At 42.1% G+C, this 17751-nt stretch overlaps 2 protein-coding genes across 2 annotated transcripts in view; one reads left to right on the forward strand and one right to left on the reverse strand.

Moving 5' to 3' along the window:
- The window catches only part of bop1 (BOP1 ribosomal biogenesis factor), a 60265-nt gene that overhangs the window by 6674 nt on the left and 35840 nt on the right, over positions 1-17751 (forward strand). The window contains exon 3 of the mRNA XM_053612303.1: positions 6173-6331. Within this exon, the coding sequence (XP_053468278.1) occupies positions 6173-6331 (159 nt within the window). The remainder of the gene's footprint in view (positions 1-6172; positions 6332-17751) is intronic.
- scxa (scleraxis bHLH transcription factor a) overlaps positions 16967-17751 on the reverse strand; it is a 4661-nt gene continuing 3876 nt past the window's right edge. The window contains exon 2 of the mRNA XM_053612315.1: positions 16967-17127. Coding sequence (XP_053468290.1) covers positions 17089-17127 — 39 coding nt within the window. The 3' untranslated portion in view covers positions 16967-17088. The remainder of the gene's footprint in view (positions 17128-17751) is intronic.

Below are 17751 nucleotides of genomic sequence, written 5' to 3' on the forward strand. Positions count from 1 at the left end.
CAGGACGCACGAGTTCTTCTACCTTCTTCCAACCTTCACACACCGCGTCTTCATGGAGCTCAGTCTGTGTACAAGGGCATCATCGTGATGGAACAGGTTTGGGTTCCTCTTAGTTCCACAGGTTTGGGAACCCCAAACCTGCCAGCGCCGGTGACTATGCGGTGTTTCGATGATGTCCAAAATGCAAAGTAATAAATGTAGCATCACAGAAATAGCATTTAGTCATATTGCAGAGTGAAAACAGTTCAACTCTAGCTTAGGAAGTGTTTTGTTTTATTAAGGAGTCTCCTTAATCTCCTTGTATTGTACTTTTAACAATGGGCATTATTGCAAAGCAGCTTTACAGAAATCTATAAACTCCGGATATAGATTTTAAATGTATAAACGTAACCCTAATGAGCAAGCCAGAGGCGACAGTAAAGCGGGGAAAACTCCCTGAGACGACATGAGGAAGAAACCGTGAGAGGAACCAGACTCAAAAGGGAACTCGTCCTCATCTGGCTAGTGCTTTTATTATTTCAATACAGTATTGAAAGTAGTACTGAAAAGGTATTAAACTTATAATACCTCATGCAGCTCTAAATATCAAATCCACCTGGAGTTGTTTAATGCTACAGGACGTAGTCGAGTGTCGTGTTGTACAGTAGATGTGTCTGTGATCACAGGAAACTGTATCAAATCTGAAACCTTGAAGTCTTTGTCAGGAGTCAGGGTCAGCCAGTTGGCCTCACTGTTCTCGTTTCAGCTTTTTAATCCATCTAGCTCCTCTTTTTTTTTTCTTTTTCCTCCCTTATTTCACTCGGTCTGGACCATGATGCACACCAGGCAGAAGTTAATGCAGCTGCTGGAGAAGTTTTATGATCCCTGGGAGAGTCGGCGCAGCAGTCGTGGCTCTGATCCAGCAGCGGCCACATTCACGCTGCATTAGTGAGTGGGTGGGAAGGCGAAATGGGGTTCATCTTACCAGGAAGGCTTCTTTCTCTCGCAAATTGCACTCCCACGCACAAGTGCCACTCCACAGACGTGTCTGGTCTACTTCCATCGCCAAGACACGAGAGTTCTCTTCCTAGATTCGATGAGGGGCCGACCGTGGGCGGAAAGGGTGGGCTGATGGAAGTTCACCTGATTATGACCTCCAGCGTTTGAGAAGGCGCTGTGGGCCTTCACTGATTGGGTGCAGTTTTAATTGGGTAATGGTGTTTCTCCACACTCACTAACTCATCTGCAGCTCACAGGAAGCAACAGAATAATGAGGGATTTGGGGCCTGCATAAGAAAAATTACAGTAAGGCAGCCAACACATGATCAGTCTGGCGCGTGTGTGTGTGTGTGTGCGCGTGCTTACCCCCGCATGTTGATGGCCGCGTAGGTGTGTTTGTTCACCCAAAGGGCCATTGGAGGTGCTCCGATTCGAAACGGATGTCCTGAAGATTACTGGCTCCAGTTTATCATGCGCTGCGCTCCAAACCACGTTCACTGATTCAACATTTAGGTGATTCACAACTGTTTAGAATTATAAAAGGAGCGAGTTGCCATGGGCATTTGTTTCAAATCTCTCTCTCCCCCAAACTCCTTTTTCCTCCCAGACCACAGCTTTTCATCTTGCTGCACAGTCGATTTATCGTCGCTCTCACAGCAGAAACATAGACATATATATTTGTACTCGGTTGAATTTAGTGAGCAAGGAGCAAAGCATTAGAGGAAGAATAAGGATGCACATGTACCCCAGTGTCAACATGGTCATGATGTGAACGATCTGTATTCTGACACAGTGGCCAGTGTTTCTGCTCTTCATTTTCTGTCCCAATCCAAATCCGTCACAACTGATTTTATGAAGATGTCGGGTTAAGCGGTTGGCACGTTGGTGTAACGGGTAGCGTTGCAGCTTCACAGCTCTCGGGTTCGATCCGGAGCTCGGGTTACCGTCTGTGTGGAGTTCCTGCACACGTTCTCCTTATCTCTATGTGGGTTTCCTCCTGGATTTCCTCCTACCTCCCAAAAACACGGCAGCAGGTGGGTTGGCTAATATAAATTGCCCCTAGGTGTGAATGTGTCCCATCCAGGCTGTATTCCCACCTCACGTTCAAGCCTTCATGTTCCAGATCCGCCGTGACTCCGATCAGGATAAAGCAGTTACACAACGGCGAGAAGATGGAGTAAACGTGTTGCGTTAGTGTTTGAAGTAAACCCGTTGAGAAATTTTGAGCTCCAGGAGCAAAGTCGGTGACAAGTGAATGTTTCTCCTGAGTTAGTCCATCGATTTTGCTGGGAAGATTTGTTTTCCGATTATTATTCAGATTAAACGCTCCAAAGTTAATTCATCTGCCTCACTGGGAATATTTCCCCCTCACATGCAACGCCTCTTTTTGTCCTCAGGCTAAATCTTACAGCACAACAAGCATGGTTGTCCCATTTGATGACTTCTTCCTTTAAAAGTCTTTAAAAATCCTTTTCACCTTGTGTTTAAGTTTTCCGGGGGGGTAAAAAACCCGTGTCACAGGTTTCTGGAGGCCCTTTTCTTTTGAAACGGCTCAGCTAGCTTGATGTGGATTTAACTAGACATCAGGGAGGAAGTGTTTCACTTAATGCTGCGTTCCAAAAGATATCAGGACACCCCAGAGCAATAAATTAGCATAGGTTACTCACCTGCCTCTCACCACCTCCGGGGACATGCTGGAGCTTAAATCGTCGCTTTCATGTTGATGTCTGATGGGTCTGCTTTTTCCTGAGCAACTGACTTACTGAGTAAAGGTCAACGCTGTGGGATTTCATCCACGATGTCCCGGACCAAATGCCCGGTGTGTAAATCACATGGAGGAAGTTTGTGCAGTAAAACATTGCACACGGTCATGCTGCCTTGCCAGGATTTAAGACTGGGAAATGGAAAATAATGTGATTATTTTTTTATTTTTTTTATTTGTTGTTTTTTGGTGGTCAGACCTACGCATGCATTTTTAGTACGACCAGAAATGTGAGGTTTGAGTAAAATAAGTGCCATTTCAGCTGGTTGACTTAGCAGAGGTATTTTTGCTGATGGAGTCCCCATGCACAGGAGCGCTTGGGACACCTGTACTGCCGTATCCAAGACGTGAACCAGCAATCCAAAAGTCAAAAAAACTTTCCCCACAAATCGCACCTCTTGCACCTGTTAAGACACCCGTCATGGAGACCAATGTCCAGCAAAGGAAACACCAATCAGGGGATTTAAAAATGGCCTGCATTTAATGCTTCTCAGGTCAGTGACATCTGATGGGCTGGAAAACCCCTTCACACGGTCCGATTTCGACACGTCCGACTGTATATCATTCTGAACGCGACAGGGTTTCCTGAACTGACACGTGTTTCTCTTTTACCGTATATACCGTACGTCAATCACAAGTAAGCTTTCAAATCTGGTTACACATCCAGAAGAGAAAATTGCATTACACATGCGTTTCAATTCCACTGAAGGAATGCCTGCCTACCCAGGGGTTGTGTAATCGAGCATTTCCCGTCATTTGACTCCTTTTAAAAGCCTCGAGCGAAAATTCCGAAGCCCGTCGGTCGTATCAACGGGTACAGAATAAGACATTTCATCTAGGCGTGCACGGTGTTCCTCATCAGAACTGTTCTAGCTGCACTTTTTACGGTAGTAAATCCCTCTGCGTACGCTCGTAGAGCACCAGCATCAGAGCTGTGCGCTTCCATGTGTACGCGAATGCGGACGTGTACGTGATAGCATTTCAGAATTTCCGGTGAGATGGTGAACAATGGCAGCAAACGCAAGTCGCAATCACTGGCGGCTTCTGGTGGCGTTCCTGAGGAATCTTGGGCCATTCCTCATGAGCCTCCAGTTCAGTAATATTCTTGCATTTGAGTGCTTCGTCCACTTCAGTCTCTGAGGTAAAAATCACTCATGACGTTGAAACACAAGCCTGTTCTTTGTCTTTTCATCAACTGATCTCTGTTCACGTTAACATCAGCATCCTGATTAATTCAGTATCATCAAACTCCATTTTGGCAGCGGTTTGTTAGCTAAATTTATATCATGATGCATATCCTATATTGTCCAAATGTCTACAAGTATTGGGATATGATATTTTTTGGAATCAATCCTCCCCCACCCTCCCCCCACTGGTATCCGATTACAAACTGAATTGATTAGGCATTTGTCTGATTCGCTTTGGCACGTAGCTATGGTAAGCCAATCAAATTCAGCCAGATGTTTCCCTAAACAAGAGAAGTTTCTAGGATCCTGTAGCACTGATCACTCAGTATACAAGCATGTGAAAAAATAAGTACACCCCATGGAAATTGTTGGCTTTTTTGACATATTTGGGCAAGCAGACGTTTGATCCTCTTTGAAACAGTGCCTATTAATAAAGTTGATATCAAATGACGCATACAATTGACAGTTTGTAGTAATTTTCACAATTTAAATTCGATCAGTCACATGGAAAAAGTAAGTTCGCCCCTATATTTATCACACCTTCAAATCCATAAAATTAGAATCAGGTGTTGAAGATTGGGTGCCAGTGATTAGAACCTGCTTAGGGAGTGCAAGTGGAACCTGTCTTATCTAGTGTCTGGTGTTCCCTTTGTTATTGAGGTGTGTGGTGTCATCATACCAAGATCTAAAGAGTTCTGGAAGGCCTTCAGAAAAAAGGTTGTGCATGTCTATGAGTCTGGCAAGGGATTTAAAAAGATCTCCAAATGATTTGGAATACATCATTCCACTGTAAGGAAAATCATCTACAAATGGCCCAGATTTCAAATAACTGCCAATTTGTCCAGAACTGGCTGTCCCAGCAAATTCAGCCCAAGATCAGACCGTCTGATGCACAAAGGAGTCTCCAAGAACCTCAAAATTTCATCACAGGATCTGCTAGTAAGTCTTGCAGCTGTTGGTGTCAAAGTGCATGCTTCTACAATCAGAAAGAGATTGTAAATTTGACCTGCATAGGAGGTGTTCCAGGAAAAAGCCTTTGCAAGACTACAGTTTGCCAATGAGCATATAGGCAAAGACCAGGCCTTGTGGAATAATGTGCTCTGGTCAGACGAATCAAAGATAGAGTTGTTTGGCCACAGTAACAGCAGACATGGTTGGTGCAGACCAAAAAGGGCTTTTCAGGAGAAGCACCTCATACCAACTGTGAAGCACGTGGTGGAAATGTTATGGTTTCGGGTTGCTTCGCTGCCTCAGGGACTGGACAGCTTCCATTCATTATTCCAACTATGAATTCTGCATTATATTAAAGAGTGCTTGAAAATAATGTGAGGCCATCTGTCTGAAAGTTGAAGTTGAACCGAAAGTGAACCTTTCAACAGTATAATGATCCTAAACACACGAGCAAATCCACCAAGGAATGGCTCGAAAAGAAGAAATGCAGGGATATGGAATGGCCTAGTCAAAGCCCGGATTTGAATCCCATTGAAATGTTGTGGGGGGATTTGAAATGGCCAGTACGTGCAAGAAAACCCTCAAACATCTTACAACTGAAAGAATATTGCATGGAAGAGTGGTTAAAAATTCCAGCAAACCTGGTGGACGATTATGCAGAAACGCCGTCTACGAGAAGTTATTTTGCTAAAGGGGGTAATACTAGATACTAATATCTGAGGCTTAGGGTGTACTTACTTTTTCTGTTGAATAAATGATTATCAACTTTATTATTATTATCAACTTTATTATGAGGCACTGTTTCAAAGAGAATCAAATGTTTGCTTGTCCAAATAGGTCAAAAAAGCCAACAATTTCCATGGGGTGTACTGATTTTTTCACATGACTGTATATGAATGTTGTTTGGCTAAACTAGGCTCGTTTCATCTTTTTGTTTTTTTTTAAATCTTGTTTCCAACCAACTTGCAGTAAAGTGTCGGAATCGGGGACGAGGAGTCACGCACTCGTTTTTATTCGAGGCGACTCCAGGACACGGTCCGGACATAAACCTGAACCCCAGCTGTAGAGAACATCTCTGCTGCTAAACTGCTAAACATTTTACCGTTTGTATCCTCTAGGGGAAATGTTATGTTTTTACATTTTGATTTCAATTCTGTCTGAAAAAACTTTTTTTTGACTATGACTACATGTTTTGTTTTGGGTTTTTTTTGCACATTTAAGTGCAGTGCAAATTTCTTGAAGTGCATTGTGATTTATTAAATACTTACAGACTTTGTTGTGACTTTTTCTACAGACTGATGTCGAAGCAGCCAAGCACAGAACGCTGAAGAAGGAAAAGCGTACAGCTGAAAAGTCTGATACAGAAGAAATGAGTGTGAAACCAGACAGAGCCAGTGGCCTTGGTATATCTTCTCAGGTGGATGAGTATGATCAGGACACTTCAGATGAAGAGGTGAGGTGACCTAAACGTCTTTGTCCTTTTTTATTAAGGGCATTAAATAAAATATTGTAAAACGTATATTATTAAGTGTCGGAGATGAATGCAGAGCTTCAAGACATTCCTGTTCTTTCCAGTGAATGTGTGTAAAGCAGTTGTTGGACCGTCATTATTGGGCCGCGTCCTGACGGAACGAAGGGTTCCTGTTGTTTTTGTTGTGGTTTACTGTTTTCCTCTTCTGCCTTCCTTTTCTTTCCCTCCTGCTTTCACCCTTTATTCTGCCGTTTTCTGCCACCTGCTTTCCACTTGTCACGAATGGTAAGACGTGTTTTAAAACACTTTAGAGTAAAAAAAAAAAAAAGGAAACCTGACTGTCTAGTAGACTCAAAAATGATGACTGGAAATTAATATTAAGGCAACATTACTACCAAGTTCACAAAATATCATCCACGTCCACTAACAGTCAAAGGTTTGCCTGCACATCTGCTTAGAGAAAGATTGCTTTTTCTTCATTTTGACTATTTAAAAAATAATCATGATTACATCAACACTATGAAATAATACTTGAGGAATTACGCGACGACCAAGAAAAGTGTTAACCCAATCAAAACTCTTATATTTTAAATCCTTAACAGCATTCCTGATGAAGCATATACACTCTCAGGATCTTCTCCACCTGCTTCCTATGAGAGCTGCCCTGTAGGCCATTCTCTAATCACCTTCATCTTCTTAATTCTAAATGCAAATTAAATTTCATTTCATTTCATTGTTCCTAATGGACCTGGTTTTCAAGCTACTCTTCAATACTATTGCATCAGTGTCAGATTTTAGAAGTACAGCTGCTTTATGGTACAAATGTACACATAATGATCAAACTACATTAAACTAGCTGTTGGTTTTTTTGGACAAAACATCATATAAGGTGAAGGAGGGGAAAGCAGGAGATGGAGGTTACTGGGCGGCTGCAACTCCAACAACTTTCAGATGTTCAGACCACTCTCTACCTGAAGTTACTGCTTTTCTATAAAGTCTATTTCGATTTTTCCCCCTTTCGTGTACTCCCCCTCCCTCCCAACATTAAGAGGCCTCCAGAGTTGTGATGCAGACCTTCTTTCATTACCAGGAGCTCTGTGACTTCTCATATTTGCATGCGGAGCCATTAAAGAATTCTTCCTGTTCTCTTTAATTTAAATGCTCCATTGAAAATCATTGAACCTTGGCACACAGAGGGCTGGAGTGTCTGCCAGGCTGTAGAACCTAAACATGTCAGCCATCCAAAACTGTTCTTGGCAGTTGCCTACCAACCGGGAATGAACTGTTAACAGTGGCCCTGTTTTTGGGGGGGGTAGGTCAATGCTTTGTGTATTTGGGGGAGGATGGGAGTCAGTGACCAGCGTCCTCATTTAGTCTGTAAGTATTGTAGGTTTTTAAAGGTTGTGCAGGGTTGTTGCCAGAGATGGGACTATCTGTAGCCCTCCACGTGGTCAACTCACTCTTACAAACTTGAGACTACTAATCATTAATTTCAACTTCATTGATTTGACATCAAGCCCCTGACCTGTTCACCAGTCAAGTCGAAATAAATGAGCCTCAAGTTTATAATCATGAGTTGCCCACATGGAGGCTTACAGATGGTTTTTTGCCTTATGCGTAGTCTCATGTGCTCACGGAGAAGAAGGTGCTCTATCAGGGATTGTATGCATCATATTTCTCGCAGGAAAAACCCTCTTCTAGGGTCAGTGCTCGTGACTTTTTTGGAACGTAAATCGATCCGATCCAATCCGCGTTCACACTACATGAGCTGCTGTAAATGAAGCAAGAGTTTCCAGCACCCGAACTGTCCAGAAGATGCAGACATGTTCACCCTGTCTCGTCTCGTTTCATGCTTCTTTGCTTTTTCTTCCATTTATTTTGCTCCTGTCACCAGTAGCGTTGTCGAGGTAGCCACCAGTATCCCAGAATATATTTCAGTTTACTCAGATAGGGTTGTCTAGCACAAACGTCTTCTGTAGTGTTTGTTTTTGCTTCTTTCCCATCAGACAAGTGCAGGAGAATCTTGTTTGCGCTTCACTTCTTGTCTTTCATCAAGCCCTGTGATTGTCTGTCCTCTCTTCACGTGTCTTTACGGGGAGGTCTTTTGTCATTTGGGCCCTGTTAAATTAGACCCTTTCTTTGCCTGGGGACGGCGGATAAGATCGGCGCTCAGTCAGTCCCTCTTGGATCTCGGCACAAGTTGTCTACAAATAAAACTCCAGACTTCCAAATCCCTAGTTTCCAAGCCTTCCTCCTCTTCCACCCTCCTTTGTAATAATGGGCTGTTTCCTGTGAGTAGAGTGTAGAGGGAATACGGGCAACTGCAGCGCCTGTCCAAGACCTAGCCAGCAGGAAAGGAGCTCAACCCCCCCACCCCCCAAACCTGGAATGGCTTTTCCATGTGCTCAGCAAAATGAATGAAGACACATTGCGGAATAAGACTGACTGCGACTCCGTCTTCCGGCCACCGAGCAGCTACTGCAAGAAAAAAAAACCCCTGATGGTTAGCAGGAGCTGTGCACAGTAAATGGGCAGGAAGGTCATTTAAACATGTTTGTGTGCGCATGCATAAGAGGGAGTAATGTATTCATACAGCAGGTTTGTCAGTTCTGAGAGGAAGCAGCTTGCATGATTGAGAGAGTGGTAGACAGTCACCCAGGTGGTACTGGATCTTGATTGCATTATTGTGTAGCTCAGTGAGAGATGGTATTAGGCACTCATCCATGTGTCAGGCCAGCCATGAGCCTGATGATAAATCTGGATGTGCACAAAGTAGAAAGAAATATCTGTAAAGCTGTCCAAGCTGAATGGGTCAGTGATGCCAGCAAACTCGACCTTTTGATATCAGATCAGACGGCGAATTGAGTGGAGCGCAGACGGAGATTTCCATTACGTTACCGTGACGAATCATCTGAACATGACTAATGGCCACCTCTGCTTGTTCCCCTAAAGTATACACACATCCGTCTGTCCCTCCCACAGCACAGTTGATTTTCATCATGTCCTAGCAATACTTCACACTTCACTTCATACTGCGTTTAACGCCACTTAAAATCAAGCAGTTTGTTGTTAATGGTTGCTTTCTACTTGCCACTGGTCATTACAGCGTGCGCTTTCTGTTACCTGCTGTTCTGCAGACAGTATCTGATGACATTCTGAGCATTTCTGGACCGGTTTCTGATTAAGTGGAAAAGTGAATGTTTGTTTGAGCTGCTTCATATGTCCAGTTATAGACTCTACAGGGTCAGAAATATGAATATATAAAAAGCTAAAGAGAGAATATCTCTAGTGTGGTATCGTTTACAAAATAGCCCTAACTCTGGGAATTGCTATTATATGCATTAGAGTAAATACTAATAAAGAAAACAGTATGGTGACTGTCCCGAGGTGTGAGGTAAGATTAATGTTAATCCCCGAGCTTCATGAAGTGAAATCTACTAAAATTGAGGAACAGCCCTGGGCAGTATGAATATATATTGATTTTGCGATAAAATTCACTATGCTGTGGCATTGTGGGAGGCTGTGGCTCAGGTGGTAGAGCGGGTTGTCCACTAATCGCAGGGTTGGCGGTTTGATTCTCGGCCCATGTGACTCCATACGCCTAAGTGTCCTTGGGCAAGACACTGAACCCCAAGTTCCTCCTAATGTCAAGTTAGCACCTTGCGTGGCAGCTCTGCTACCATTGGTGTGTGTGTGAATGGGTGAATGAGAACCAGTGTAAAGCACTTTAGAACCATTAAGGTTAAGAAAGTGCTATATAAGTGCAGACCATTTCCCATGCTTTTCTGTGATATAATGGATATTCTGATATCCTTGGGTTTAAAAAAAATTAATTACAAATTGTTAGAAGTAGTTAGAAGTTAGAAATGGTTAGAAGTAGTTAGAAGTTAGTAGTAGTTAGAAGTAGAAGTGAATAGAAGTAGGTAGAAGTAGTTAGAACTGAATAGAAGTAGTTAGAAATTAGTAAAAGGTAGAAGTAGTTAGAAGTAGAAATAAATAGAAGTACTTAGAAGGTAGAAGTAGTTAGAAATAGTTAGAAGTAGAAGTGGTTAGAAGTGAATAGAAGTAGTTTGAAGTGAATAGAAGCAGGTAAAAGTAGAAGTAGTTAGAAGTAGAAGTACTTACAGGTAGAAGTGAATAGAGGTGGTTAGAAGTTAATAGAAGTAGTTAGAAGTAGAAATGAATAGAAGTAGGTAAAGTAGTTAGAAGTGAATAGAAGTAGTTAGAAGTAGAAGTGAATAGAAGTTGGAAGTAGTAGTGAATAGAAGTAAGAAGAAATAGGTAGAAGTAGTCAGAAGTAGAAGTGGATAGAAGTCGCAGTAGGTAGAAGTGAGAAGTACTTAGATGTGGTTAGAAGTGAATAGAAGTGGTTAGAAGTGAGTAGAAGTAGTTAGAAGTAGAAGTGAATAGAAGCGGTTAGAAGTGAATAGAAGCAGTTAGAAGTAGAAGTGAATAGAAGTAGTTAGACGTGAATAGAAGCAGGTAGAAGTTAATAGAAGTAGTTAGACGTGAATAGAAGCAGTTAGAAGTAGAAGTTAATAGAAGTAGTTAGAAGTGGGTAGAAGTAGTTAGAAGTGAATAGCAGTAGTTAGAAGTAGAAGTGAATAGAAGTAGTTAGAAGTAGGAATAGTTAGAAGTAAGTAGAAGTGAATAGAAGTGAATAAAAGTAGTTAGAAGTAGAAGTGGGTAGAAGTAGTTAGAAGTGAATAGAAGTAGATAGAAGTAGTTAGAAGTAGAAGTGAATAGAAGTAGTTAGAAGTAGAAGTGAATAGAAGTAGTTAGAAGTAGAAGTGAATAGAAGTAGTTAGAAGTAGAAGTGGGTAGAAGTAGTTAGAAGTGAATAACAGTAGTTAGAAGTAGAAGTGAATAGAAGTAGTTAGAAGTAGGAATAGTTAGAAGTAAGTAGAAGTGAATAGAAGTGAATAAAAGTAGTTAGAAGTAGAAGTGGGTAGAAGTAGTTAGAAGTGAATAGAAGTAGATAGAAGTAGTTAGAAGTAGAAGTGAATAGAAGTAGTTAGAAGTAGAAGTGAATAGAAGTAGTTAGAAGTAGAAGTGGGTAGAAGTAGTTAGAAGTAGAAGTGGGTAGAAGTAGTTAGAAGTGAATAGAAGTAGTTAGAAATAGAAGTAGTTAGAAGTAGAAGTGAATAGAAGTAGTTAGAAGTAGAAGTGAATAGAAGTAGAAGTGATTTGATGATAAAATGTTGGACCTAATCATTAAAATAATTTGATTGTATGTAAAAAACGTGGGTTTTTTAGTGGAGCTCTACTACACTGTTGTCATTGGCAGTAATGTAAACAGACCTGTATTTGTCAGGATGCATATGGTAGAAATACCTTCAGGAATCATATGATATATTTTCATATCTCTCGCCCTCACACCTGGAAGCGAGTTGCACTTGCATCCACACATGTAGATAATCCCTAAATGTCCCGGCGCAGAGCTTTAGAACGTCCTCATGGACTCTGTTATAGTCAGATTGACAGCTTTGTGCTGGGACTTTCTCTGTGATGAAGACGTAGACTGTTACTCTGATCATGTTCTTGGAGCTCCGCGGTTCACACCGGAGTGCTTTTGTTCTCTCGTTTAAACCCCAGACATAACCTGTGCGGTGTAAATGTCAGTTCCCTGACCCGCGTGACCCTGTAAGGTTGTTGACCCCGCGCGTCTGAGGAGAAACAGATTTACATCCGAGTTCATCAGTAGGCGAATCTCCAGTAGTATACAGGTAGGATCAAAGGTAAAGTCCTGCCTGTGCGAATGAAGAGATCAGCTCGTGGAGTGGCGTGATCAAGAGCGCGCCGAGCCAAAATGTGGTGGAAGAACCGCTGTATTCTTTACTAACTCTGGAACTGGAGCCTTGGCTTCTCGCGGCACTCGCGGCAGGTTATACGGACACTACGCAGAGTCTTGGAGAGACTTTATTGTACTGTTGTGTCCCGGAGTGCAAAAGTGTATGCCTTGGTCTACTTCTTCTGACTAAAAAAATTTTTTTTTTTTAAATGAACTTGATGTTTAAAAAAAAAAAAATATATATATATATATATATATATATATATATATATATATATATATATATATATATATATATATATATATATATAATTTTGGATAATGCTTTATGGTTTCTCCTAAAATTCATTGAGAAGGATATTTCGAGAGAACGCCCCAGAGCTGTGTCCAGAGTGGTTTCAATCTAATGCTGATCAGAGCACCTCGACAGCCAGAAGACTTGCTTTTAACACCGGAATAAAATAATAATCATTCCCAGCCCTCAACGACCATTAAAACGTCCTTTATGGACGTCAGTGTAGCTATTACAGTGTAGCTAACCCCCGAGATTCCTACATTTTCCACCGTCTGAGTGATCTCTACACTTTTACCCATTTAGTGTTACAAACCCTGCAGTATGAAGTCCACTCAGAGCGGTCTAGAAGTTTACTGTACCTTATTAATATAGTTTTATTTTGTGAAATATTATATTTGTTGTTTTGTTTTTGTTTGGTTTTTTAAAAATATTTAAGTCATAACGTAAAGTAATTCTAATATTTAAATACATGTTGGAGTTAATGACGTGGTTGATCACAATATCAATATCGTATGGTCATTTCAGCTGGCATTTAGTCTGGATAATATAATAATATTTCAACAATGTCATATACAGATCTTTTTCAATTAAGCAGCGACTTTAGCGTTTGTTCAAGCACACTTTTTCGGATGTACAGTAGCTAGTGGGATTAATGTTTTCTCTCTGAACTGGAAGGCTGGGTCAATCCCTGCTGCAGCATGCACCGTTCCAACCTATCGTTCAAATCTGATTTTATTGAGAATTAAATAAGGTGTAATAATGGCAGGTCATGGCTACAGCACTGAAGAGAAATATCTGGATGTGAGACCAGCCCCGTCGTGTCCTTTTATAGTGTATGTCCTCCAGCTTGAAATTGATGAACGTTAAAAATAAAAATAAAAAATTCTCCTCAATTCCAGTCTGGCGATTTAGACCGGGTTTGCAATGCTGTATATGAGATGTGTATTAAAATTACAAATAAAATTTTTTTTAAAAAATCAATAAGAATGTGTGAGGTTCCTGTGAATGTGCAGGAGGTGAAGAACTTTCCAAAAGCTTTCCTTTCTGAGGACACAAAGGTCTGCTTTCAGTCTTCTGTAGTCTGCTGAAATCAATACAGTGATCAAATTGACACATCGCTCGTAAATGATGTGGAATTTTGGACTGTCAGTGTGCTATCAGCAGGAAATCTCTCTCTAATAGTCGGTTTAAGGAGAAGCAGGGATGTGTTGTTGTAAGTCGACGGGGGAATGTTGATGTAGAGCGCTTGTCTGGGCTTCGGGGTAGCAGAACGCGGGTGGTCTGAAGGACGTGACTCGGTGGATTGTGAGACGCATGCTGGTCGGACGGAGCGAGCAGCACCCCGGTCTTCAGTTGGCCAGATTCTTGCAGGTGTGTGGAGGTCGGTGGGGGCAGGCGGAGGATAGGTTCGAGGAGAGATGATTCTTCAGCCGCTGCCAAACTAGCCACCTGTCATTCCGTCGTTTTTAGGATTTCCTTTTCATCCGGTCTTCAACACAGCTCCCTGTTGGCCCAACGTGTGTCCGGCCAGAAGGCCTGATTGAAACCAACTGCCAGCGAGCGCTGTCATCGGGGAGGGGGTTTGGAGCGAGCCCCTGCCGGGGGTGAGAAGGGGTCACGCAGAGGATTTAGAGGAAGGAGAATTCAACACTTTTCCCTTTAGCACATACCTGTGACAAAAGCCGTCTCTTCTAAATCACAAGGATTCGCATGCGTTCAGTCGTGGCACATTTTCATCATTATTCAACACTTTACATAAATACAGTCCAGTGATATGATTTCTGTCCCTAGCGTTACATGCTAACGTTATCCACACCTCCAGTTTCTCTGAAAGAAAAGTTTAGCTTCCCTTTAAAACTAAATAAACTTTAAAACGGAACTTTTTTTTTTTAAAACCAAAGTTTAAGGAACAGAAGCGAAAACATCTGTATGCAACTAACATCTGGATGTTTTTTGTTTAACGGTTAAGAAGGAAAGTTGCAATCTCGGGCAAACTGTTTGCTCTCCTGGCCCCCTACTAAATGGCTTTCACTTCTGTCATAATACTGGAGTCTGTAGTGAGGAAAGCTTCAGGGCATCATTAGATATTTAATTTTCAATAAATAACGACTTTCTCTGAGTGATGTACCGGATGCTTGGACTCCAGGTGGGAAACCCATTTGAAACCTGGTTTGCCAAAATGCAAACTTTCCGCACGCATTTTCCAAGGTTCAAGCCCTGTGTACAAGAATCTCTAGATTATTTATTTATCAGCAGTAGAATGGCAGGTCCATGCTGGAAGCAACAGCTTACAATCAGCCTTCCTTTTCGGTCGTGACTAATTGTGAGCTTGACCTCCATGTGACCTTCATTTCAAGACCGTGGTTTAGAAATAATGATGGGATTTATTTGCTGGGTTTTGGTGTATAAAGCCACATGAGATGGTGAAAACGGAGGGAAATGGGGGCGGGGGATGGAGGTCTATGGGGGCCTGTGTCTCGCAGCTGTCTGTGATAAGGGGTTCTGTCTGGGGATCCAGAAGGTTCCAGCTCGAACAAAAATTGAGCATCGATTTCTTCCTCCTCCGTTAAGTGCCACGCTCGCTGGGATGGGATGCCTGAAGCAAAAACACGCTGATGCTAAGCAGAGCAGAATCAGGCCAGACCAGTCTGCTCGTCATCTGCTAACCATCCTCCAGACAGACTCGGGGCTAGAGGAAACTTGGCCATTGGGACCATTATTACAGTCACATCCAGTCTTTTGCTGTGGAGTTGGAGCTTGAAAATGGCCTGCGTGCCCTGATGGTATGACCAGTCTGTCTCTGCACATGGTCATGGTCAGGTTAGGGAAGAAAAAAAAACAAACTTCCCTACGTATTAAAGGTGGAATGCCTTGGTACATTAATGCACTAGTCTCAGCATATGAAGGAGAGTGGTAAAAAAAAAAAAAATTGAATTACACTTCTCATAATGACCAAGAAATTATTGCAGGCAAAGTTCAGCTCCATGGAAATCTGTCCTGGCTAGGGGAAAAGTGTAGTCACACTTGCACTTGAATTATTTCTTTTTCAGAATTCATGTATCCAACTATATCATATTTCATCCTTTTATATAAAAGATCGGATAGTTTGACTTTATGCACATTCAAACGGCCATAAATGAAATCGATTCATACCTGAAAAACCAATCAGTGCTATAGAATTGGTGTATTTGTGGTTAATATCAGCGTTGTGACTAGTCTGTTGTGGAGGATGTGTGGAGGTGGAGCAGGTCACCGGGTTTGTGTGGATGTGGCGCTGTGCGTTCGCGCTGATCAGGGATGAGAGTCTGTCAGCGTGGCTCTCAGAGGTGTACATCAGGGGAACAGTCTACGCATGACGGTGTGTAAGAGTCAGAGACTGGACTGGTACTGGTAACCTGACCCGTTTTTTTTTTTCTTTCTTTCTAAAGTGATCCGGATGTGAGCCTCAAGAGGGCTGGACGTTTTCGGCTTGGGAACTCGGTGGGCAGTTAGTCAAGGTGTGTGAGCTAGCAAGCGACGGCTACAGAGCTCAGGAGCGTCCAGACCTCCTCTACCTCCAACTTCCCCTACACCTGAGAGTGCTACTACATACTGCATGTCTGTTAACGCAGGCTTCATTATAACCGGATGTGTAAAAGCATAATTGTTGTTATTTTGTGAAGGCTTTTGTGTACCCAGTATGAGTTTCATATCCTGGGGGGAAAAAAAAGGTTCATTTCTCTTCACTTCTGCGTGCCGTGCTGTCAGCCTGACGTCACGAAGGAAGAGGAAAGCGTTTACGTAGATATCGTGACTTGGGAGAGTTTCATATGACCTGTGTGCGGTCTGTTTTTTTATTATTATTATTTCCTCTCCTTTTGAGGTGATTTACCAAACCATAATCCTGAAGTGAGACATTACATACAGATTAGTGACCAAATAAAACGAAACGAAACAAAACAAAAAAACCCAGAAAAAAGTCTGTTTTATGTTTTGAGTTTAATGAACAGTGAGTATATGAATTTTGCCATATTTAACATACATTATATCGTGTTAAATTTATTAAATTATTGGCTTTTTTTTTAATTATTTAACTAAATGCACATTTCTGAGAATATCCGATTGGATTTGGTAAAGGACACACTTATTGTCCCCCATTAACCTATCAGTTTAAACGCTCACGGCGTCTTGATCTGTCTTTATGTCTGGACCCGGTTTCTTGCTGTCCACCAGTCTGTCTGATCACACGCGTCCAGATTAGACTGCAGTGCTGCTTCGCTTCTCTTCTCTTCTCTTCTCTTCTCTTCTCGGAGGTTCAGGCGCTCCGTCACTGAAGGTGGTGTTTTTTTGCGGTCCAGCCTGACATTTTGGTGAATATCTTTGCATCTGCTCTGTGCTAAAGCTGGAAAATTCGGGGTTCGTAGCGAGTTGTAGAACCGGCTGTGGTGGATATGAAAATATTTTTGGATAAGACACCGCTGTCCGGGGGAGGTTCAGTCGCCATCGCGCTTGCTTTCCAGCCCAAGAATCAGGGTCCGAGTGTAATTTACATGGGATCAATTAAATATGTTTTTATTTGCATATATATATACACCTTAAAGTCGAGTCTTGAGTCAAAAGTTTGTGATTGTCCTCAGATGTCCTCGAGTCCGTCTGTCTCATCCTCGCTCCGGATTAATTCCTCAGGGCTGTTTTTCTGTCTCTGTCTTTGCTCTGTAATGAGCATAGAGAACATGTGTATTAGATTTATTCAACATAAATACAGCTCAATATTTACAGAGTAAATAGGAGGTCAGTTAGAGGTCTCTGCTTCTTTTCTTTGACTCGGTCTTGGGGATATTTATCTGTAATCCACTTTAACTCCACATCCACCACACACACACACACACACACACACACACACACACACACACACACACACAGCAGTTCTGTAGGCATTAAGTCACCTGGTGTTTTTATGGGCTCACCTTACACTCGGTAGTACACACACACACAGACATCTGAGAGTTTTGCTGAGAGCAAGAACAGATGTAATGCCACCATTTGCAGGGCTCGGTTCTCCCATAGGTGCAGCTTGTAGTCAAAATACACAACACTTAACTCATTAAGTCTGAGTTTAAAAATACAACCCCCCCCCCCTTTTTTTTAATCCGCCGTACTAAATTAAAACTCGCGATGTTGTAATTACGAGCCTCACGTGAAAGAGAGAAAAGTCTTTGCGCGTTTCATATTTTTGCTGAATTCTCAGGAGCCGGAGCCTCGCTTGCTCAGAGGTTATTTTTCTTTCGAGACAAAAACGCAAATATTGGCTCCGTAGGTTGACGGGTAATGATGTCA

The sequence above is a fragment of the Ictalurus furcatus genome, chromosome 24 (assembly GCF_023375685.1).
Source record: "Ictalurus furcatus strain D&B chromosome 24, Billie_1.0, whole genome shotgun sequence".
Lineage (NCBI taxonomy): Eukaryota > Metazoa > Chordata > Actinopteri > Siluriformes > Ictaluridae > Ictalurus > Ictalurus furcatus.